This window comes from Petromyzon marinus, chromosome 15, assembly GCF_048934315.1.
Source record: "Petromyzon marinus isolate PM22_M1 ecotype Great Lakes invasive population chromosome 15, UKy_Petmar_22M1.pri1.0, whole genome shotgun sequence".
NCBI classification, from domain to species: Eukaryota; Metazoa; Chordata; class Hyperoartia; order Petromyzontiformes; family Petromyzontidae; genus Petromyzon; species Petromyzon marinus.
Window position 1 is genome coordinate 20,212,395 of NC_133681.1, and position 25,846 is coordinate 20,238,240.

Sequence of the window (25,846 nt, forward strand, 5' to 3'; positions counted from 1 at the left end):
AGGAATGCCTTTCCTTCTCCAGCAGGCAATTGTCTTCTCTCTCTCACCTCCGTTATTTCTTCTGATGCGCTTTCTTAATCTCGCTTGCTGTGTGTATCGACTCTATCATTCAACAAGGGCAAATTTAAAAAATTGCTTTTTTTCCTCCACTGCTTTACCACTATACCTCCTGAGTGGGTACTCGGAGTTTCATCTAATGTACTATTTGATGAGTCGCTTCCACACAGCACAAAGGCAGTAGCTATCCAAACTGTAAATTTTTCTTTCAATTTCGATAGATTCTCGAATTATTCTTGGCCAGCAGTAGCTAGTTTTGCACAGAACTTCAACATTAAAATCAACTGAGTGTCCTTGTTGGCACGTGTGCTCTGTTACTGCTGAACACGGGTGCCAACAAATAATACATTATTTAAATGCATGCCTATAAAGGGCAGCATACTTCAATAGGGATTACCATTGGTACGGCTATTTTAATACACAATAGACAGGAAGGACAAGATCAAAGGGCTCTCATAATGCACATGCATAATGTACGTTGACTCGGTAATCTCCCCCCCCCCCCCCACTTTGCGCGAGAGTGTCACAAATCTGGCTGTCGCCTGATGAAGCTAGTTGTAATTACTGGCAAAACGTCGTACTCCGATTGTAAATGTTGTGGCTTGGCTCTCCAAAGTACCAGTGACAAATTGGCTTGTTCTGTTTCCGTGACAACCCTTACTAGTTGGCTGTGTCGAGTGGTGGCGGGTTTTAACGACACGTTTAAATATGTACGCGATCTAACCCAAAAAACACCTCTATGGATGATATTGGGCCCGAAAGCCTACGTGTTAAACCAAAATTAAAAATATATACAAAATAACAATAATTTCTAGTTTTCCTCATTCACATCGTGATTCGTATGAAAAGACATGAGATGATTGAGACATGTTAAATCATAAACTATTTATTAATATATATACAGATAGTCCTCGACAGCAATGTCCTTGTCCACGTGCAAACAGAGTTAGGATAGCAGCCTCCTTTAAAAGTCAGAGTAGATTTATACGCTGTAGAAGACAGTTGACGAATCCTCGCTGCTTGATTCCTCCTCGGATCCCTTCAGCAGTGAATCGTCACCAGTCTTCTCTGCCTGCTCATTCTCCATGTGGCACCGCTGGGGTGGGTGCGATACGCCAGGAGACTCCTTATGCAGCGAGCAGCGAAGCAGGCCCATCTCTGCCTGCTCATCCTCAACGTGAAATTGAGGCGATGGCGGTGAGCTGGGGGCATCGGTGAGGAGGGTGTTACGGAGACGGCCCAGCTCTGCCTGCTGCAGAATCGTCTGTACGACGAAGCGCTCGCGGCGCATGCAGGCGCGCACATGGGATGGCGTGTCCGGGATGATGCATGCAATGCAGGCCTTCGTGAGTAACACCACGTGCTGCACACGTCCACACACAGGTAAAGGATTTTCAGTTTCAGGATATGCATGTAAAGGGTGCTTACTAAATATAATATGGCAGCATCTCAAAGTGCTTTACATCTCAGATCAACTATTCCGGGGACCTGCAGCCTAGGCATATTATATTGTTACGTCGTTTTTCCCAAATTAAATTAAGTCATTTGAGTAATTTTTGAACATTTGGCAAATTATACCGAGGCACTTTTTTTTAATTACTTAATGGGTTTTTTACGTTCACTATGCAGCAGGCAACATTTATGATGTGCAGTTAATGCACCCACCGTATTCACCTGGGCAGCCGCAAATTACCGCAACAATCAGCAAACACACTCGGCCATGTCACCACTACAAAGATTCCCTGTGTAGCCTTTCACAGACTGAGACAAGTGCATCTATGAAGGGTGGCACAGTGCCTGTGGGGGTGGTGTGCACCTTTATCTCGCCAGTGATGATTTTCACACACTTCATCAAGTACTCATTTTAAGACAGAATCAACTTAAGGGAAGCTCAACACTGGTTCTAATATTTTCCACTGTTGTTGGCTGTGGCCAGAAATAGTATTCCGGTCACACAGGATTGGTAGCGCAGTTCACAAACAACAACGCAGCCGCTCCCCTTCCCACCCACACGCACACATGCTAATGTGTGACAAATTGCATCAACAACATGAATCGTTTGCTGCATGATGAAAGTGAGTATTGTATTACCACTATTATTTGTGATCTCAGAAATACTGTGCAATTGTGAGGTGTAATAGCATTACTGACATTATCTGTAATGACCCATTGACAATGATCACGGTTTGCTCTGCTGACCTTAACAACTGCTCACAGATGAGTCTATACGATGGTGCAGTAGTGTAAGGCTTTGCACACTAGACTTGCAATCCAGAGGTCACGGGTGTGAATTGATCTTTGGTCGTGGCAGTGTAAACAATGGTGAAAGTTTTTTTACATTCCACTGCCTCTATCCACCTAGCAGTGTAAATGGAATACATCCAGTCAATTGGTCGGCTGAGTTTGGTGCTGTCCAGTGTGGGAACTCCCACATCTTCCCAAGACGTCTGACAAGTGTGGAAGAGCAGTTAAAATACATCTTAAGGGTCTCTCTTGAGCTCACTATAGCAGCAGCCCTTTTGCCATCAGTGACATGAGCAAGTAATTGGAGGGCTGTACCTTTATCTTTCAATGGGTTTATGAATGTGTGTGTGCATGTTGATGTGTACCTGCATGGCAATGACAAAGGCCAGCTTTGCCGTCAGTACTTGCCAGTACTGCTTGGTGACGGAGTAGGCTTGGGGATGATCCGGTGGGTAGCGATAACCAGGATACCTACACACGTACAACCACAAGCACGCATGGACTATATTGAGCAAAGTGCCTCAAAAGTAGAGTTGGCGCTAAATTGAACAAGTATGTTTCGATTTAAAGCTTTCGTGACTGCAATGATTCATCTTCTTTGGTTCTTTCGGTAAAGTCACGTAGAATGAGAATAAAATAATAAATTGATAAAATAAAATAACACAATAATATTCTCACGACGTTTCGGCCACAACACAAGCGGCCTTCATCAGGTGAAGGGGGCGAGACTGTCTGGTAGGACAGCGCTGGAGTGAGAGAGCCACGTTCAGATCACGGCTTTTAAGCTGTGTGAGAGGAACAAAGAGCCTTGACGAAGGAATTAGCATAAAATTTAGCATTGAAATGGCTGAATGATTAGCTTGTGACTGGTCACAGAAATAGCTATGTTAAAAGTTAAAGCATACACATCCGCAGAGGCACCCATTGTTAAAAGGAATTAGCATAGAATTTAGCATTGAAATAGCTAAGTTAAGGCATACACATCCACAGAGGCACCCCTTGACAATGGGATTAGCATAGAATTTAGCATTGAAATAGCTGAGTGATTCGCTTGTAACTGCTACAGAAATAGTTATGCTGAAGTCAGAGCATACACATTCACCGAGGCACTTAGTACAAATCAAACAGGAGAATTTAGCATTGAAATAACTAGGCGAATTTAGCATTGAAATAACTGGGTGATTTGCTAGTGACTGGTCACAGAAATGACTACACATCTGAGCTATTCACAGTACTATATAGTGAACCAATAAAAACTAAAATATAAATTACCTTCATGTTATCAATAAACTCTATATTCTCCAATCAGCTAAGCTACCAACCATAAGTCGTTATATATCACAATGCTATATGGCGAAAAAATGGGTGGATTCTTACCCTCAAATTTCCGTACCACGGATAGCTACGGGCCCCGTTCAGACGGACGAGTTCGTCCATGGTCGGAACAGAGGAGGGGGAGAGAGACAGCTGCGAAGCCCTAGTATACTCCATGTTGTAAACCATACTATTAACCGTGGTGTGAGAGGTATTAAGAGGGAATGCTGGCGAAAGAGCTGCGGTCTGAAGGTGATCGTAAAATTACAATTAATTAAGAACAGAAATGATTTAACACATCTTTCCAGTGGTTACTAACCCTGAATCCATCTTCTCGGTTGAAATTGTCTCTGTGCTTGTATATGTGAATGGCCTCATGAACGAATCTCTCATGGTAGCCAGTTGGTTTGCAAAGAACCTCCGTCTTGGAGAAGTCAATGTCATGTGAGCCCACTGAATTGTAACAGTGATCTGCCACGGCAGAGGAGTTCGTCTTACCGTGTTTCAAGTCTGCTTTATGTTCGCGGATGCGGTCCGAGATATGTCTTTTGGTTTCTCCAATGTAGCTACTACCACAGAGGCACTTTAGTTTGTAAACGCCCGGGTACTGTATGTCTGGAAGAGCATCTTTTACAGATGGAACTAAATCACGGATTTTGTGTACTGTGTTGAATCGGACCTGGATCTTGTGTTTATTCAGGATTTTGGAGATCTTTTTAGCGACCCCTGCAATGTAGGGTAAGGTGATGGTTTTGAGTGGCTCCACAAGAGGATCCTTCTTCATGACTGGAGTGATGGCTTTGCGGATTGTGTAGTCGGAGTAGCCATTAGCCCTGAGAGCCTGGTGTACGTGCTTGAGTTCACTGGTAATGTGTTCCTGGTCGGAAATGCATTGGGCTCTATGGTATAGAGTCTTGATGAGGCAGTTCTTCTGGGATGGATGGTGGTGGGAATCTGGTTTCAAGTAAGCGTCTGTATGGGTAGCTTTCCTGTAGACAGAGTGGCTCATTGAACCATCATGTCTCCTTTTAATTAAGACATCCAGAAAGGGTAGTTTGCCATCTTTTTCGACCTCCATGGTAAATCTGATGGCTGGGTGTATGGAATTGATGTGGTCGCGGAATTGGTCTAGAGCAGGCTGGCCATGTGGCCAGATGACAAAGGTGTCATCAACGTACCTCTTCCATAAGGTCGGGCGTAGAGTGGCAGTCTGGATGGCGTCAGTTTCAAATTTTTCCATGAATACGTTGGCTACAACCGGAGATAGGGGGGAGCCCATTGGGGTGCCCTCAGTTTGTTTGTAGAAAGTTCCATTCCAGGTGAAGTATGTGTTGGTTAAGCAATGTCTCACCAGGGGGGGTACATCAGTATGCAGTCCTTGATGAACCAGGTCTTCAATGATAGCGATGGTGTCAGGTACCGGGACTTTGGTGAACAAGGACACCACATCCAAACTGACAAGCAGGTCGTTTGGGGACAGGGAAATGTCTTTGATTGTCGATACCAGGTGAGTAGAATTTAGTACCGCAGAGGTGGTTTTTCCAGTGAAAGGTCGCAGTATATCAGCCAGAAAACGTGCCAGTTTGTAGGTGGGGGAGCTGATAGTAGAGACGATGGGACGAAGGGGTGTATCTTCTTTGTGTATCTTTGGAAGGCCATATAATCTTGGTGGTCTGGCAGCAGAGGGTTTCAACGAGAACTGTTTGTTCTCATCAATTAATGCTGTTGAATCAGAGATAATTTTGTTCGTTTTGGTGACCAGGCTGTTGATGGGATCTCTTTTTATTTTTGTATAGCTGCCATCGTTGAGTAGTTCTTGAATTTTGTTGTTATATTCTGTTTTGTCCATGATGACAGTGGCATTGCCTTTGTCGGCTGAGAGAACGAAAATATCATCCCTCTTTTTTAATTGAGATAATTCAAAACGTTCGTCTTTGCTGATGTTGCTAGGTGGCCTTAACTTAGCTATTTCAATGCTAAATTCTATGCTAATTCCTTTTAACAATGGGTGCCTCTGCGGATGTGTATGCTTTAACTTTTAACATAGCTATTTCTGTGACCAGTCACAAGCTAATCATTCAGCCATTTCAATGCTAAATTTTATGCTAATTCCTTCGTCAAGGCTCTTTGTTCCTCTCACACAGCTTAAAAGCCGTGATCTGAACGTGGCTCTCTCACTCCAGCGCTGTCCTACCAGACAGTCTCGCCCCCTTCACCTGATGAAGGCCGCTTGTGTTGTGGCCGAAACGTCGTGAGAATATTATTGTGTTATTTTATTTTATCAATTTATTATTTTATTCTCATTCTACGTGACTTTACCGAAAGAACCAAAGAAGATGAACAAGTATGGTTGTGCACAAACGGTATATGCGTTCACAGCCCTTTAAAAAATCCGCTTCTGAAAGAGGGCCTTCCCACAACGTGCAGCTTGTGGGGGCTCTTTTGACCATGGTTCACGCTGGTCCGTGCCAGGTTGGTGAAGGCAGGGATTAAAGATAATGGGAGAGCAATATAGCACAACTGTTAATTTTGCTGAACTACCCACTGCTGACAACCTAGCTCCGCAGTCGCCTACTGCACCTGCATTGTGCATGGTGATCATAAATCTAAGCACGAACAAGGCTCAAGCCTGCTTGACTTCCGGAATCTAAGATCAGCTGCATTCGTGGTGATTTGGTCATAGTCAAGGAAGGTTATATTAAATATCGATCAATATGGTTATATTGATTATAGTTGTGTATGTCAGCAATTCAAAAACGTTAGAGAAAAGGGTTGGTAGATCGCATCAATTTCTTAACTAACTGTGCTGTGAGGTGACCAGAAGATGGCTGTAGAGCAAGTGGTTTCATGTCTGTATGGACCTTTAAGCTTCATTTCATTATCATGGGTTCTCCAGCACCTCTTATTGCATCCCACATGCATAAAACCAACTTAAACTGGAATCCCAATGCGCAGTCTTCCTGCAAAGGGATCTTGAGACTCAATTAAGCAGTCGTGGATTGATAGATAAATAAATAACATTACTCTTTAGCAAGGTAAGAATGAGCTAGAATTTATATCAATCTATTATTATACTTCTCTGAGTGGGACTTTGGTTGTGAAGCCATCCCACCCGTACCCACTGCTCCCCCCCTCCAATTCCCCCTCCCCCACCCCCTTTACTGTCCCCGCCCACCACGCACACTCCTCCCCCAACCCTACCACAACCCCTTACTACCCAACTAAGCCAAACCCTGTGTCCAGGGTAAGGGGCAGAGCCTAAACGGAGGTGGGGCCTAGGGGAAGTGTGGGTCTTAAAAGGAAAGTCACAGAGTGAAAAGAGGAAGAGAACGAGCCTAATCAGGAAGGGGCAGAGCCAGGAGGACGCCACACCCAGAAGGATGTCGCATCTACCTGGACAACACACCCAGAGATCAGTGCATCACATTCGCAGGGACGGCACCCCCGATAGCTGGGCATGACACTGAATAGCACAAACCTGCAGGTTGTGTGGATTGCCGGATCAAACCAGGCTGGCAGGATGTTGGGATGATTTTGCTCCTTGAAGTCGCTGATCTTGAAAATTGAAAGGCTGTCCTCCGTGTACCCATGCATTGTAGGCGAACCTGTGCCATACTCTGCTGAGTATCCATAATAATACACCAGGCGTGGGATGATGTCCGTTGTGAACGCCAAGATGCATGACTGTGGAATAAGCATACGGAGGCAAAGCGATAGCAGTCACTTAGCATGCAATGATTTTACCAAGGCTTCTGAACATCTCACCTTGACAATTACAATCATTTTCACAAATACAATTTGGGGGGTTGCTGCCAGAGTGTAATGGTTAGCATATAAGGACTTGCAATCTGGCAGTCATCAGTTCAGTCTCCTGACACAACAGTTGAAGCAATGGATCATTTTCTTAAATCTCCCCCACCTCTGTCCAATTAGCAATATAAATGGGTTCATCACTGTTTTAGCACAGATAATTCCACATCTTACATGTCTGGTCATCATGGAAGAGTAGGCCAAATACCATGTAGAGGGGTTCTCGAGAGCTACCTTTAGTTGAGGCCCTTCTGCCAGCAGTGACATGAGCAAGCAATTGCAAGGCTTTACCTTTTGCGATTTTGGGAGAGAGTGGATAGGAGCGGTGGTGCAGTGATTCGTGCACTGCACTTTGAATTCAGCACACATGCAATTGACTTCCAGCTACGACTAACATCAGTGACGAGTGATACCTGAACCGCTCCTAGTCCCCCACTACACCTCTTCTCAAACCTGCCATGACCAGAATGGTGAAGTATGGTAAAAAGAACCCACACGGCTAACATGACATGTTATGTCACTCATAAGATGGGATATTGAGCGAGAAAGCGAGCGGACAATCTGGCGACTTACATTGGTGATTACGGAGAGGGTGGCAACGATACTCAGAATGTCGGCCCAGGCTCCAATTCCTCTTGCTCGCGAAACCACAGGCCTCCTCATCTTTGTTACGAGCTTCCACGCGTCGACCCGCACTTCAATGATGTTGTTGAGCAGTGCGAGCAATGGCGCAAGTGGAAATGATGCCACAAAGAGAGTGACAAACCCGAATTGGATAACTGGGGTATATTTTGAGAATGGGTAGGGGGGCAAGGATAGAATAATGAGTGAAACAGGATATAGACATAGACTCTTAATGCTGTTATGCTGTGATTACTTTAAGCAAATAAAACATGTTTTCAATGCATTGAATGTGTTTTAGTCAAAGGAGACCCCAAAATATGATCACATTTTCGTATAATTTGTTCACAAAATTATCGTGTCCATTACATTGGCCACTGAGATGCGACCAGCCACTACCATCTTTAATGCTCAGCTCTGGTTCACCTGGGTTTCTTTTGCAGCATTTTCCACCACTAGGTGGCTATAATGACAAGATCACACCCTGTATTGAGGACTCCATTAACCGTACCACACATTTTTAGGCATATGCACTGTGATTGAAATGCCAACAAATCACAGCAGTTAACCACAGTGGACATGATGCACCAGAGTTTTAAATATATATTATGGGGAGAAACGTCAACCCAAGCTGACCAATGTAGCTGCATTGGTTAGCAGACAAGAGGAGTAAATATGTGCTCCTATTGTTTCTAAAACTTAACTCCGTACATATGCACATACGCGCATGCTCAAAGACAATTGTGTTACAGTATATCCATAGATTGGTGCCTATGGCCAAATCACCCAGTATGCGTCAGATTTAATCAGATCCCAGAAGTTAAGGAGAGCTGAGCCTGGAAATTGGTTGGATGGGTGACCATGCAACAGTTGTTGTGGGGTTGTGAGCAGCAGAGGACAGTGCAGCAAATTACATTGTTGTATTGTACATCTAAGCTCTTACATCTGTGCTCCCTGCCTTCAACAACCCGAAGTGTGGGTAATTTCCCTCCCACAACAATGTCCGACAGATACACAGGGGCCGTACACACGTGCCTATATAGTCAAATGATACCCAATTGTGTGTGTTTTTTTATAATAAAGTAAAACGCGTTGACTCCGTAGTGTGATCCTCTGAGCTCATTGTACCCATCTCGAGGTATTCATCAAAGAGTCCAAGTGGGCTCTGGGGCTGTAGGTCCATGTCTTGCTCCCAGCGCGTGTAGACAGCCTCAGGCCTTAGCTTGGCCCGACGCTGGGCCCACCAATTGCTGAACCATCTGGGGAATTGTGGAGGGAGGTACGCATGTGCAGACACAGAGACACCCTTACACACGTGCATATCCATTTGTTCATCAACACTAGGTTTGCTATTTCATAGCTTTCCACTGCGTTTTCAGGTTGTATCATTTGAATATCCCAAGCACGTGGAGCGAAACGTCAAGACATGCCAAACAATATGCGGTATGACACAAAACATGTCAGAGAGCTGTACAAAACAACTGCTAAAACCTAAGTAGTAGCTGTTTTTCATTTAGCCCGTTGTCAATCCACTACACTCTTTCAGTCATGGGAGTTGCTTGTCTAATATTATGAAACTATGTACGAAGCGTCTGATCGGAATATCGCATGATACTAACGAGGTGAACTTTGTCCACTTGACTGGTGTTCACTGCTTAACCAGTGCACACTGCTAACAAGCTGTCGACACGACTTTTCGCTGAATGCGTTTTCACACAACACATTTTCATTGTAACATGGTTCTTATATTTGGGAAAACTTTTCACACAACGTGGAACGTGTCCATTATAATGTGGAATGCACACTGTTAAAACGCCGAACGCGGCCATTATAATGCTTTCCTGAGCAGTCGACGATGAACGACTGTCTTGAGTTGCGCGGCAGAGCAGTTTGATAAAGGATGCCGAATGATACAGTAACACGGCAGCCTAGCCTGAGTTATTTATCCCACAATGGGATGACTGCAGGTTGAATGTACTGTGAAAATGTGATTAACTCAGTAATTCCTTGCTTTGCGCGTTTTTACTTCACGCGGAAATTTTCAGGAACGCATCTACCGCGTTACACGAGGAAACGCCGTAATCAGACTTCACAGCTATCATGTGTTCATGCGATACTTACGGGATGATGACCTCCTGAAAATTGCCAACCATCTGCTTCACTACCATGATGACAGTGAGTTGAGAAGTCAGTTCAAAGAGACAGCCGTTTGGGGGACACTGGAGGGGGGATGAGGTGGAGAATAGATTCAGGTTAAACACTGAAAATATGAAATATTGGGTAATACATATATGGATACCACACATCATTTCTAATGATCCTCTCACATTCTTCTCTTCAGTCAATTGCACACTGCAAAACTGACGGCTCCATATGTTAGAGGGGACAGTGATTAAGAATATCAATATTCTCCAGATTATAAGAAACACTTTCCCCCTCCCCCTCATGTATTTTAAATAAAGAAAATGGTGGCGCATCTGATAATGTTTTGTTTGTTGTCCTTCCCCCACACATCCGATGCAGGCTGTGTACAGTGCAAAATAAGTTCAACACACAACATGCATACTGCAGTTGGTGTTTAGTATCAGGTGAGTTTAATTGCAGAGCATCGTCTAGTAAATATAATAATCGTAAAACATGGTATTAAGTTGGTAGAAAACACAGAGGCACTTAAATAATAAGCTGTATTCTTTATCCTTTATGTGTATTGTTTTTGAGAGGATATCAATCAATGAATCGCCCTCGTGACGATTTCCTACAAATCTGCAGCAGGAGAAGTAAGCACCTTAATATAACACCAAATGTACTCATTATAATCATCTCATGTGTCAACAAGTCTGCCTTCAAACAGAAACATGAGCAACAGGTGCACATTTTGGGCAATGGACTTTCTTCCGAGCATAGAGTGACTGCAAATACTCAGGGTGACTCTGAATGGCAATTATGTAAATGTTAAACTACGTGTCATTAACACTGTCTTAATGACATTGATTTAACGTGTGCACAACGCAATGCTGCTTAATTCCTTACTCCAGAATTCGTTCTTGATATCATATTACGGGGCCGTTCTCTAACACAACGTGCTCCACTGCGCCACAGTGAGTCATAGGTAGTGGCTAAACATATCCTTGAGGGGGACTGAAATACTGTACATTTTTAAGGATGATCAAATATATAATTTTAAATAAATGGCGTTTGATAAATACGGTATATAATTGAAAATGTCCAATGAGAGACCACAAGGGTACTACTTGCAAAATATGTGATAAACTAACACCCTCAAGTTAACTGGGTTACCAATTGCATCAGTCTAACATGTGTTCTGCTCGTGGTGACCTCGTGCCCTCTCAAGTCTGGTTTCGAAAACTGTTTTACTCCGGAGACTGTGTTAATGCTAGAGCTGGTGACCAGGTGTGAAGACAATGAGGCCTTTTAGAGTTCCAAAAGAAAGAGTCCTTATTTCGACATTTCACCAACAGCACGGTGTGAAGACAATTGTTGGGAAAAATATCAACTACAAAAGTAAAACATAAAAATGTTGTACAAACAGCATAGAAAACAGAGGGGCCAACCCCTCAGATTTACACACCTCCTCGATTCTCCATTTTCCAAAGTAAGTGTAGCTTCCGGGGAAGCCGATGAATTTCCCCTTGAAAAATGCAATGTAGAAAGACGCCGAGTAGAAGTTGACGAACTGAAATAAGAATTTCTTGAACGTCAGCCGATACTCATATTCTCCTTGCGTCTTGGGCATCTCTGTGGGTGTGATACAAAGGCACACATGGACACAAACATCAAACAGGGCAATCAGTTTTGATGTTACTTTCATAGTTTCTGGCACACAGGCTACGAGAAGCCACTGATAATGATGCCGCATTGAGGAATAGCAACATTTCACAATGTGACGTGCTTTGATATCCATTAAAATGAATTTGAAGATCAAAAGTTAATTTCAAAGATGTTGCTGGGGAATGAGTGACAGTGCACAAGTTGTTTACCAGGTGTTGTTCACCACATTCGCCCTGTGGAGTGTCCTTCAGTCTCCATTTGCAATTAAGCCATTTACACTGTCCGTATGATGTCTGAAAGCCGGTGCACTTGATTCTCAAATATCTATAAGGTGTATCTTAGTAATTATCATGGGTCACCTTTCAGAGGGGGTGCAGGCTTCAGCAGGATAAATTACTAATAAAGGGCTCAGTAGCTGGCAACATGAGCAACACAAGCAGATAGCTGACAGCTGACTAGAAGGTAGCAATGCAGCAGTTAGGGTCAGCCCACAATTACATTCAGTGATTCAATGGATCGAGAGGTGAAATCAGAGTGCTAAGTTGGCACCATTGAGATCCTGGGTTTAAATCCAGGCAGCGGCCTCTGGTAACATGTGTTCTCAAGTGCAGTGAATTGATGGCTTCAGGACGGTTACTAATGATGGCATATACATTTGTAACATACACCATTTGGTTCATCACTTAATTTGGTGAAATTCTAGTTGTGAGAATGAGCAATTTGACTGTTACGAGATTAACATTATATTCCGTAGTAGTGTGGATTGAAAAGTGCTTCCCCCTAATGTGTGAACCAGAGTTCACTTGAATGAAGGGTCTCAGAGGTAGCTCAGTGATATTCACTTCTAGGGCCATTTCATGACATTAAGGGTTGCACTGGTCTACAAGAGATCCCATTGGATACTTCATCTCAAGACACGATTCTGATAGCCCAATCGGAATGAAACTGGAGGAAAAATTTAAGAGAGTTCTGACAAAAACAGGCAGTAGTTGAACAAGTGACTGGATGATGCACTGATGCTGCTATTCATGGCCCCATGGTGCAAGGTTAAAATCATGATGACATTTTTACAGCGACATTATTTACCATGCACAACATTTATCCAAGCTTCAAATTTACATGTGTTCTCTTGTGGCGTATAATAAAATAAACATATGCAAACCGTGATGGTGATGACACCTACCCAGATCAGTGAGGACGAGGGCCAGCTTGTCGTAACCTTTGTTGAGTAGTAATATGATTACGATGTTGAGGATGGAGGCCGTGATGGTGGTAACCATATCAGGTGTGAGTAGGGCACCGATCACCTTGATCTTGGTCACATGATTGGGGATACTCGAGGAGAGTATGCCAAAGATGGACAGGCGGTAAACAACCACACCCAAAATTGCAGCAAGAATCAGGAGGATCTGCCAGTAACACAAGAAACACACAGGTGGGTGAGATTGACAGTCTTGTAGCTCTTTTCCACTATATAACCAAGCCGTGAGTTAGCTGTGCCCAGCTAGCCTGGTGTGGCTCAGGAGGTGCCAGTTCGTTTGTCTACAGCAGAACCAAATGACTGGCAAAATGTCGTACTCAGATTGTAGATATTGTGAATTTGCTATACTAGTAACGAATTGGCATGTTCTGTTTACGTGAACAACTTTACTAATTGGCTTTGTCGGGTGGTGGTGGGTTTAATGACACATATTTACGCGATCTAATCCAAAAAAAATATTATGGATGATATTGGTCGCGAAAAGCCTACATGTTAAACAAAACCTGAGCTGTTTCGCTAACATCACACACAATGAACGTGTAATGGTAACGTCACGTGGTCAATTGTAGAAAATGATGCAAGGTTATGAAAGGAATTACTATCCCTGGCCCTGCTTGACCTCGAGCCACGTTCAGATGTGAAGTTGAGACCAAAAGCCACAGGGCCAAGGTGAGGCCAAGGCGGCAGCTTTTTAGGCCACAATCAGTGTCAAGGTCACTCAAGGTTGGGTGCGCTAGTATGAGGCCAGTGTCAAGGTCGGTACCTCTAAGAAACCTCCTCGGACTGAGGCCACACACTCAAGGCCAAGGAGCTGAGGAAATCTTTTCCATCTGGCCTTAAGGCCGAGTACTGGTCTCGAGAAACCCAAATCGAGGTTGACAGGAGCAGGTGGATAACATGATACGGCTCATGATGTATTCATTGCCTTGGGCCACCTGTAGATATTTCAGGTGATTGGATTGACAAAGGGCTGTAAGTTATATAATTATGCATGTATCTATACCCCCACTTGTAATCACTCAATGGATCACACAGGAGGAACAACATAGTTTGAGAGCGATTCTGACTGGTGGAGCAGAGTGTGGAGGTTAGGATTGGGTCAAGTAAAAATATATATGTGTATAACCCGTATATGAATCCACTGCTAGATGATGGCCTCCCCAAACCTGTGCAGGTTGTCAGGGTTATTTTCCCATACTTCACCATGCACACCAGTACAGGTTGGTAAAGGATGGAAGCAAAAGAATGCAGTTCTCTGTTGGCCACAAGGTAGCTCTGCAGCAGCCTACAGTCCATTTTGTGCATGATGGTTACCCATTCGTGCAGTACCCAGGCTCAAAACCTGCTTCGCCTCCAAGATGAGGCACATAGCAGGTGACTTGGCCATAGCTCACTGGATCAGGAGAAGGGGTTCAATGTTGCTGTTGAGTTGGCGGACTCACCCAGAACAACACCATGATCCCGGAGAGGCAGTATCGGAACCTCAGTATCCTCTTAGGCATATGAGGCTCCTCCTTCTGCACTCACAATGCACGGATACAGACGGAAAAGCATTTGTATATAGATTAGTCTGTCGGAGTGACCAATGCTAGTGTGAGCCGTTAAGGTTGACTGATGAACTATTATTTGTTTTCCCCACTACTAGTTAAGCATGCGATGATATAAAGGAATGGATTTGATGGTCCTGATGTCTGAGAGTTGAGCTGGCAGCGCTGATATTTCTTGGTTTTAATCCAGGCAGCTGCCTCCAATAAAACCAAGTAGTAAGCCGATCAGCCTGGTCACCAATATTACATTTGTTTCTTTTCTTAATTTGGACAAATTTCACCTTTCAGAATTAAAAAAGATGAGTTTGACCATCATGAACATTTCTTTGTAGCAGGGCTGATGCGAAAGGGCCACCCTCTAGTGTGTGTTCACTTGAAGGGATCTTATAAGTAATTATGTAACATCTGCTTCAGCAAACCTTTCCATAACATAGAGTTCCAAATGGACATTGTTTCATAACGATGCCGATAGGACAATCGGGATAATATTGGGAGGAAAACACAATTGACCAAAGGCCAACAAATATGTTAGAAGAAAAACTAGGAAAACAGTGAACAGTTACACATGCAACATTACAAAACAGAGGTGTGTGTGTGCAATGAGGTAGTCGCCGTGGTGACGGCAGAAAGCATTACCATGGTGATGATGTTACATTTCGTGGTCGTGCAGCGAGCCAGGTACTCGGGCCGGATGGGGTCTCCTTCCTCCGCCGCTGCCGTCAGGTCCCAGCGGTATGCGAGCGATGCCTGGCGACGCTTCCAAAATTCCAGGAACACCGTGGCTGTTGCGACACACCACACGGGGAGGATTTACTTAGAAAAGTAATTTCACTATCGATTGCTCAAGGGTTCAAAGGTTACCTAATGTAGTCTGTTAAATGTAATGTTCAAAGTAACTTCATTAGTACTTTTTTTTCTTTCATAAATACCTTTATTGGCTTGTTTTGGTACATTGCCACAATTTTATCCCACTTGCACTGAGTGGCATGGCATGAGATTGAGTTTTCCTTTGGATCTATAACAGAGCAGTGCTGCTCTTCGTGTTACAAAATGTTACACAAAAGTGAATGTCACAGAGCTACCTCTGTGATCTCTGGTCCACACAGTAGGGGTAGCTCTTTCCCAAATGCTTTGCCACGGAGAGGAGCGTTTGTTACGTGATAGTCAAGCTAACATTTTTATTCTCAGAGCTGGAATGTAGCCTAATTAAGTACAGAACCAACTTTAACATTATGGATTTTTTGTATTTGTTGTGCAGATATCGGTGACTGAGTTGAGACCATCATCTTGCTATAATTGAGAAACTGGTTTAATCGCAGGTGGCCACTTTCATTTCAACACAGAATCTCAGCGGCGACAACGCAGCACTCTGAACTCTGAGCCACCTGGCCACTTTGCATTTTTCATGGAATCGCCTTGGGGTACCGCATTCGTTGCTTGTTGCAGAGGTTCGTGGTTCAAATTATGTGGCTGCCCTGATTAATATTGCCCGTGTATTAATTACACAAAAATACACACCATCTGCTTCACAGTGGACATTAAAGATTATCGGTTATCATTCGTAAGAGTAGGACAATGTGTGCAAGTCATGGTCCAAATTTGCCCTCATTGAGCAGTGGGTTCATAATAGGACTGTCAGGATCACTGCATACGAACATTGCAAGACATGATGGTACTGTATATGGTTGTACGTATGTATGTTGAACTTCTTTAACACTGTATGTGGCCAAATGTGCTCATCATCATTGCAAACATGTTGATACTTGTCACTGTGTCTGGACAATGTGTGCCAATGCTTAGCATCACTTACCCCAAAGTCCCATGAAAACTGCGAAGAATATGGTGACCGGATTTTCATACATGTGTGAAGTCTGCAACGGCACAATCAGAGGTGTTAGTCACAATTAAACCTTAAATCTTAGCATCCACGTCTTTTCAATATCAACAGCAGGAAAGTAATGATGCATCGATTGATTTTTAAGTTAAAATAGATTAATCACTCATGAAACATCCATTAAATTGTGGAGATGACAATGCTCTACAATGTCTGATATTATAGCGCTATTCATGTATCAAACAAATCTGTATAAATGTGACAGAAAGAGCAAAATAAGCAATAGGCAGTTCCATGATTGTGGACATACATTTCTGACACTTTAAAGTGAATAATCATTATTTCGGCATGACATGTCAACTAATTAGCACTGAAATTCAGATTTCAAAATACTTTGTCCACTTGTATTGATCGTGGAGAAATACTCATGAAATACATCGTGTCGGATTTACTCAGACAAAGTAACTTTTGCACTCCCGCTGGGATGTGACGATGCATTCATTTTCATGTATTTGTCTAACCATCGACTTAGTCCATTAAAATGCCCTATTTGCTAAAACTATAACTAACTACCTTAAAAATGATCACACGTGTATTATTAGTATAAAAAATTTTAACACCCACACGAATGGCAGCATAGTGTTTAGCATGATGTGCTGCAATCTAGTGATCATGGTTAATGTTAATGATACAATCTCAGCAACGTGAGTTGGCTTTGTGATAATGATGCACAGCACCAAAAACCAATAAGTATCCTTATTTAGAGGGAACATCGATGGTGTATTTGTGTGATACCTTCGCAGTCTCGCAGGTATCATTTAGCCTCCAAAAGGTGCATTTTTGGTCACACTGGGGACACATGACCAGGGATCCTCCGATGGTGTTGTTGCATATTTCTCCACTGCACACATAGACACGCACGAACATAAACACACTAATGGGCATAGTACACTTGGATGAGAAATATAATTTGCCTAAAGGTCATGCCACCTTTGAATGTGTCATACCCTCCCTTTAAACAAAGTCAGACTAAATTATGGGTTCCAAGATCAAGCATTTTCCAAAGTAAAATGTATTTGCTGATTTCGATTTAAAGCTTTCGTGACTGCAATGATTCATCTTCTTTGGTTCTTTCGGTAAAGTCACGTAGAATGAGAATAAAATAATAAATTGATAAAATAAAATAACACAATAATATTCTCACGACGTTTCGGCCACAACACAAGCGGCCTTCATCAGGTGAAGGGACGAGACTGTCTGGTAGGACAGCGCTGGAGTGAAAGAGCCACGTTCAGATCACGGCCTTTAAGCTGTGTGAGAGGAACAAAGCGCCTTGACAAAGGAATTAGCATATAATTTAGCATTGAAATGGCTGAATGATTAGCTTGTGACTGGTCACAGAAATAGCTATGTTAAAAGTTAAAGCATACACATCCGCAGAGGCACCCCTTGATAAAGGAATTAGCATAGAATTTAGCATTGAAATAGCTAAGTTAAAGCATACACATCCGCAGAGGCACCCCTTGACAATGGAATTAGCATAGAATTTAGCATTGAAATAGTTGAGTGATTAGCTTGTAACTGCTCACAGAAATAGCTACGTTAAAGTCAGAGCATACACATTCACCGAGGCACTTAGTACAAATCAAACAGGAGAATTTAGCATTGAAATAACTAGGTGAATTTAGCATTGAAATAACTGAGTGATTAGCTAGTGACTGGTCACAGAAATGACTATGTTGAAGTCAAGGCCTACACATCTGAGCTATTCACAGTACTATATAGTGAACCAATAAAAAACTAAAATATAAATTACCTTAATGTTATCAATAAACTCTATATTCTCCAATCAGCTAAGCTACCAACAATAAGTCGTTATATATCACAATGCTATATGGCGAAAAAATGGGTGGATTCTTACCCTCAACTTTAGCACCACGGATAGCTACGGGCCCCGTTCAGACGGACGAGTTCGTCCATGGTCGGAACAGAGGAGGGGGAGAGAGACAGCTGCGAGGCGCTATTATACTCCATGTTGTAAAACCATACCATTAACCGTGGTGTGAGAGGTATTAAGAGTCAATGCTGGCGAAAGAGCTGCGGTCTGAAGGTCATCGTAAAAATACAATTAATTAAGAACAGAAATGGTTTAAAACATCTTTCCAGTGGTTACTAAGCCAGAATCCATCTTCTCGGTTGAAATTGTCTCTGTGCTTGTATATGCGAATGGCCTCATGAACGAATCTCTCATGGTAGCCGGTTGGTTTGCAAAGAACCTCCGTCTTGGAGAAGTCAATGTCATGTGAGCCCACTGAATTATAACAGTGATCTGCCACGGCAGAGGAGTTCGTCCTACCGTGTTTCAAGTCTGCTTTATGTTCGCGGATGCGGTCCGAGATATGTCTTTTGGTTTCTCCAATGTAGCTACTACCACAGAGGCACTTTAGTTTGTAAACGCCCGGGTATTGTATGTCTGGAACAGCATCTTTTACAGATGGAACTAAATCACGGATTTTATGTACTGTGTTGAATCGGACCTGGATCTTGTGTTTATTCAGGATTTTGGAGATCTTTTTAGTGACCCCTGCAATGTAGGGTAAGGTGATGGTTTTGAGTGGCTCCACAAGAGGATCCTTCTTCATGACTGGAGTGATGGCTTTGCGGATTGTGTAGTCGGAGTAGCCATTAGCCCTGAGAGCCTGGTGTACGTGCTTGAGTTCACTGGTAATGTGTTCCTGGTCGGAAATGCATTGGGCTCTATGGTATAGAGTCTTAATGAGGGAGTTCTTCTGGAATGGATGGTGGTGGGAATCCGGTTTCAAGTAAGCATCTGTATGGGTAGCTTTCCTGTAGACAGAGTGGCTCATTGAACCATCATGTCTCCTTTTAATTAAGACATCCAAAAAGGGTAGTTTGCCATCTTTTTCGACCTCCATGGTAAATCTGATTGCTGGGTGTATGGAATTGATGTGGTCGCGGAATTGGTCTAGAGCAGGCTGGCCATGTGGCCAGATGACAAAGGTGTCATCAACGTACCTCTTCCATAAGGTCGGGCGTAGAGTGGCAGTCTGGATGGCGTCAGTTTCAAATTTTTCCATGAATACGTTGGCTACAACCGGAGATAGCGGGGAGCCCATTGGGGTGCCCTCAGTTTGTTTGTAGAAAGTTCCATTCCAGGTGAAGTATGTGTTGGTTAAGCAATGTCTCACCAGGGGGGGTACATCAGTATGCAGTCCTTGATGAACCAGGTCTTCAATGATAGCGATGGTGTCAGGTACCGGGACTTTGGTGAACAAGGACACCACATCAAAACTGACAAGCAGGTCGTTTGGGGACAGGGAAATGCCTTTGATTGTCGATACCAGGTGAGTAGAATTTAGTACCGCAGAGGTGGTTTTTCCAGTGAAAGGTCGCAGTATATCAGCAAGAAAACGTGCCAGTTTGTAGGTGGGGGAGCTGATAGTAGAGACGATGGGACGAAGGGGTGTATCTTCTTTGTGTATCTTTGGAAGGCCATATAATCTTGGTGGTCTGGCAGCAGAGGGTTTCAACGAGAACTGTTTGATCTCATCAATTAATGCTGTTGAATCAGAGATGATTTGTTCGTTTTGGTGACCAGGCTGTTGGTGGGATCTCTTTTTATTTTTGTATAGCTGCCATCGTTGAGTAGTTCTCAACGATGGCAGCTACTATCAACTCCCCCACCTACAAACTGGCACGTTTTCTTATTGGTTCACTATATAGTACTGTGAATAGCTCAGATGTGTAGGCCTTGACTTCAACATAGTCATTTCTGTGATCAGTCACTAGCTAATCACTCAGTTATTTCAATGCTAAATTCGCCTAGTTATTTCAATGCTAAATTCTCCTGTTTGATTTGTACTAAGTTCCTCGGTGAATGTGTATGCTCTGACTTTAACGTAGCTATTTCTGTGAGCAGTTACAAGCTAATCACTCAGCTATTTCAATGCTAAATTCTATGCTAATTCCATTGTCAAGGGGTGCCTCTGCGGATGTGTATGCTTTAACTTAGCTATTTCAATGCTAAATTCTATGCTAATTCCTTTATCAAGGGGTGCCTCTGCGGATGTGTATGCTTTAACTTTTAACATAGCTATTTCTGTGACCAGTCACAAGCTAATAATTCAGCCATTTCAATGCTAAATTATATGCTAATTCCTTTGTCAAGGCGCTTTGTTCCTCTCACACAGCTTAAAGGCCGTGATCTGAACGTGGCTCTTTCACTCCAGCGCTGTCCTACCAGACAGTCTCGTCCCTTCACCTGATGAAGGCCGCTTGTGTTGTGGCCGAAACGTCGTGAGAATATTATTGTGTTATTTTATTCTATCAATTTATTATTTTATTCTCATTCTACATGACTTTACCGAAAGAACCAAAGAAGGTATTTGCTGATGTTTAATTATAATTTTCGTTGATATCAGTGGTGTAACATCTCTATGTATTGATTTCCAGGGGTGTTTACAGCCCTTTTATCAATCGACTTCTGGCTGAGGGCCTCCCCACACCTCGTGGGTCATGAGGGCTATTTAATTCTAGTCATCCCACACTGGTCAGTACGGGTTGAATATGGGAAGCGAAGACTCCAGACACAGAGTACAGCAATGTATTTCCTGCACTTGCTCCCCGCTGTCCGTCATGCAGCTCCAAAGAGTCTATGTGTGTAAGTCGTATTATAAGGATACGTTTCACATTTAAACATTTTGGATTTGAATATTTTTTGCTTTTGATTTTCGGATTATTTACAATTCGTAAGAATGTACAATATATATTCTTAGTTTTTTCGGTAAAGTCACGTTGAAGAGAAACAACAAAATAACAAAATATATATAAAACAATAAAAAATTCTCACGACGTTTCGACCATAACTCAAACGGTCATCATCAGGTGTGTCGGTTTGCATAAATTTATTTTGAAAACGGCATATTTATTTATATATATAAAAATAACGTTTGCGTCACGCGCAACGATGGCAGTTTGCCAGGACTAGTCCATCTATTTTTTGAAAAGAGGAGGGGGGAGACGAAATTTGTTTTTATGTAAGCTGTCTGAAAGGCACTGTAAGCGTGAACAATCAATCAAGAACTGAAATGATTTATCAAATCTTTCCAATGATTGCTAAGGTCCGTTTCAACACATTACATAATATCTGGTTCCGTCTGTAAAAGATGTGATTCCGGACATACAATACCCTGGTGTCTACAAACTAAGTTGCCTCTGTGGTAGTAGTTACATTGGAGAAACCAAACGCCATATCTCGGACCGCATTCGTGAACATAAAGCAGACCTTAAACACGGTAGGACCAACACCTCGGCCGTAGCAGATCATTGTTCTAATTCAGTAGGCTCACATGCCATTGACTTTTCCAAGACGGAGGTTCTTTGTAAGCCATCTGGCTTCCATGAGAGATTCGTTCATGAGGCTATCCACATATACAAACACAGAGACAATTTCAACCGAGAAGATGGATTCTATCTTAGCAATCATTGGAAAGATTTGATAAATCATTTCAGTTCTTGATTGATTGTTCACGCTTACAGTGCCTTTCAGACAGCTTACATAAAAACAAATTTCGTCTCCCCCCTCCTCTTTTCAAAAAATAGATGGACTAGTCCTGGCAAACTGCCATCGTTGCGCGTGACGCAAACGTTATTTTTATATATATAAATAAATATGCCGTTTTCAAAATAAATTTATGCAAACCGACACACCTGATGATGACCGTTTGAGTTATGGTCGAAACGTCGTGAGAATTTTTTATTGTTTTATATATATTTTGTTATTTTGTTGTTTCTCTTCAACGTGACTTTACCGAAAAAACTAAGAATATGAATTACTGCAGTCACGAAAGCTTTAAATCAAAATTTAATGTACAATATATTCATGTGAACAAGAGTGACGAAACCCGATGCCACGTGATACGTGTCGTCGTGAGTGACGTCACAATGGGCAATGTCATGTTTTCTGAGCAATCCAAAACAATGTTTAATTTTCCCTGGATTGTCCGAAATATTGTAGCTAGGCTTGATTTTTTGGATTTACTTTTAGAAACAGAGACATTTGGAACATATATACATATACAATATATTGAATGTACTATATTTGTACTGTATATGTATATAAACTGTATGAGATTGTATATATGTGCATATGTACTTTAATAGTGAAATGTTAAAGATGTGGCCCTGAAATTGCTTGCTCATGCCACTGCTGGTGGAAGGTCCTCCACTAAAGAATGCTCTAGATTGCCCCTCGAGATGATATTTGGCCTACTCGTCCATGATGGCCAGACGTCTTGGACACGGTGGGAGTACCCACATTTTACCCCATCACATCTGAACTGCCAATCATCTAACTGCGGTGTCTCCGTTTATACTGCTGAGCATATGTGGGATAACTGAAGAAACCTAGCCATTATTTCAGCTGCCATGCCAGGCGATCGCACTGGAAATCTATAAACTGCAATTCTAGAAATGTAACTATTACGCCATGGCAGCATCCCATGGGATTGTATATAAGTGTATATGTATGTCTATATGTACTTTACGTGTATATGTACTTGTGTATAGCCTTAGTAGGTGCTTGCTGATACTCATTGTTCAGTCTGTATTCCTATACAGGAGATCTGTGTGAGTTCTACATCTGACACATGAGTGTATGTGTGTGTGTGTTTGTATGCATTTGTCTGTATGCATGTGTCGGGCCAGTACCTAGTGATGTCACGGTCATTGCTGAATACTCCAAAGAAAAAGGAGATCAGGCCGACGATTGCAGCGAAGATCAGCATCTTTGTGTAGAAGCCGAGCCATGCAAAATAGAGCCCCACTTGCTCCCCGAAGTATGACCTGTGCCGACAACATCACTCGCACACACAGCGCAAACATCACCAACCGCACATGGCACCAGTGGTGTAGCTATCGAATATGTAAGCAAGGACCATGGGCTGGAGGGAAATGTGAAGAGCAGGGAAGGCATGGGCAAATGCTATTCTGGAACTCCATTTCCCCAGCCGTCTGTGCTATCAACTCCCAGCTAGCATTCAAGTCCAGCCTTAGGACCTTTCTGGACAGGGCACGTCCCTAAGAGGTACGATGGCCTGTGGTCGAGACTAAGAATGATGTGGCAGTCAAGAGAAGGAATGCGTCTGAGAGGATGTGCACCACAGAGATTTAAGTAATGAAATCAGCATGTGTGCAGGAGCCACATGGATCGTTGCATCAGGAGACTGGGAGAGATGGCGAAGGCTTGGAGAAGTCTTCATCCAGCAGTGGATAGGGCATGAACTTACCGCACAAGGTCAAGAGGCTGCTCCTTGAAAGAGCGCCCGGCTCTCGCCCACTCCCGTCGCAGCGTGTTGCGGTCGCCCAGCGTGTTCGGGTTTTTGGTGGGATGAACAGACTCACTCTGACATGGGGAAAGCAATTGTTAGTCACAAACACTGCATAGACATTCACAAATTACCAGCTCCACCCCCCCAAAACTCTGCCGTGGCGCTGCTGTGGTGTAATGGTGTTGCACACTGCACTGGACTTGCAAAGTTAGAGGTCGCCCATTTGATTTCATGGGAACGACAGTTAAAACAATGACCACGTTTCTTAATCACGCTGCTTCTTCCCAGCAAGCAGTGTAAATGGGTGCACCCACAGTTAATCTATTGGTTGTTCACGTGTTGTGGGATGAAGTGTGGGTACTTCTAATTCTTCCAAAGACTTCTGTCCCACGTGAAATAGTCGGCCAAATACCCTTGAGAATGGCTCTCTAGAGTGCTCGTGGAGTCCTTTCCAATGCATGGATATTGAACTTCTTTTGCACCGTATGTAGCCAACCATGCAAATCAGAGGTGTGTTTAGTGAGCTGGGGAACCTGGACACCTATGCGGCGCATCTCTGTGGGACACTAATGTTAAGTATGTGGTAAGCTTTAGACTATGCTATAGCGTCCTATACAGGTGTGCAATTCAGGTGTCGTACCTGGGCCTCCCGTAGGGTGTCAGTGTGCCCTCCACCCCCTACCCCCCCAACAACTTACGTCATGCAGTGGATAGGCTGCAGTATAGCAGCCATTTTCAATCATTTGGTTGATATTTAATATGTTCGTGCTGTCTTGTGGCATGGGGTTTTGCAGCATGTAGTGGACCTGTGTGAGCACACATGACACACATGACAAACATAACATGCATGAAACATAGGGCTGGGTGGGTAAGCTATTATTGACTCACTCCACTCTGAAATGTTTCCCCCTCTCCAACCACCACCAGCCTACACAGTTATAATGGGCCCACAACTCTTATTGAGTCCCGACTCGGAAAGGTCCATAGAACACCCCAAAAACTGAAGCAGATATGTACCGATTTCAGCAAGTACAATATCCAGATTTCAAGGAGACATTTTATGCATGCTTTCCATGCACAAAGGCAATTTATTCAGAATACAATACTATCAAAACCCCAAATGCCCACAATATTGGCTCGACAGGATACCTGCTCACCAAGAACCATATCAACAGTAGTCTTTCATTCTTTTGTTGTGCAGGGGAGAGTGATTGAGGGGACGTGGTTATATAATGTGGGCAGGACTTACAAAGGGTGGGGCTGCTAGCTCACCATGTCTCCTGGTTAAGCATCCCAAAAATTTGGTAGCTTTCTCTACAGGGACACATATTACCACAACCCATAAATCATAAATCCAGGCATTCTTAATAAACCATAATGATTTACACTTCTAACCACATGTCACTCAGAGATCGCAAGTTGCGATACAGAGCTGAAAACTTTAATTAAAATGATAAAAACACGACAAAACCCTTTTAAATTAACATGTTTTTGCAAAAAAACCACCCCATTCTGGCATTATTTATACAGCATTATTGATACAAACGTACGATTTGGCTGCGTACGGCCGGTGGGATGAGGACGTCATGATCCTTTATAGGATAGATGTCCTGCTGCGAACGCCGGTAGGGTGCCGTGAAATAGTCCGGTTGTTTGGGCACGGCTCCCGGCTTCAGGTGGTGAATATTTCCCAGGTAGTGAAGAGGCCCACTGTCTGAGCCTGACACCTGGGGGAGGTCGCTCTCCTTGAGTGGCACCTGTTTGATTTTAAATGTATTAAACCCTTTGCCTCGAGCACATGGAATCATCATCAGCCAAAATCAGTCCACGAATGGATGAAGGTCTCCCCAAGTTGTTGCAATCTATACAAGTCCTATAATACAACAAGTCCGATAGTACAACAAGTCCTTTAATACAACAAGTCCTATAATACAACAAATCCTATAATACAACAAGTCCTATAATACAACGTTCTATACAAGTCCTATAATACAACAAGTCCTATAATACAACAAGTCCT

At 43.1% G+C, this 25,846-nt stretch overlaps 1 protein-coding gene across 1 annotated transcript; it reads right to left on the reverse strand.

Moving 5' to 3' along the window:
• Positions 1-1,020: 1,020 nt before the first annotated feature.
• LOC142924605 (anoctamin-5-like) lies at positions 1,021-23,918 on the reverse strand (the record flags this gene model as incomplete). Its single annotated transcript, XM_076067145.1, has 14 exons — positions 1,021-1,420; positions 2,667-2,772; positions 7,154-7,299; positions 7,999-8,204; positions 9,175-9,305; positions 10,168-10,265; positions 11,636-11,802; positions 13,019-13,244; positions 14,539-14,613; positions 15,280-15,425; positions 16,454-16,514; positions 17,273-17,378; positions 23,207-23,341; positions 23,785-23,918. Coding segments are annotated over 14 exons (2,118 nt in total), but the record flags the coding sequence as incomplete, so codon positions are not given.
• Positions 23,919-25,846: the final 1,928 nt, after the last annotated feature.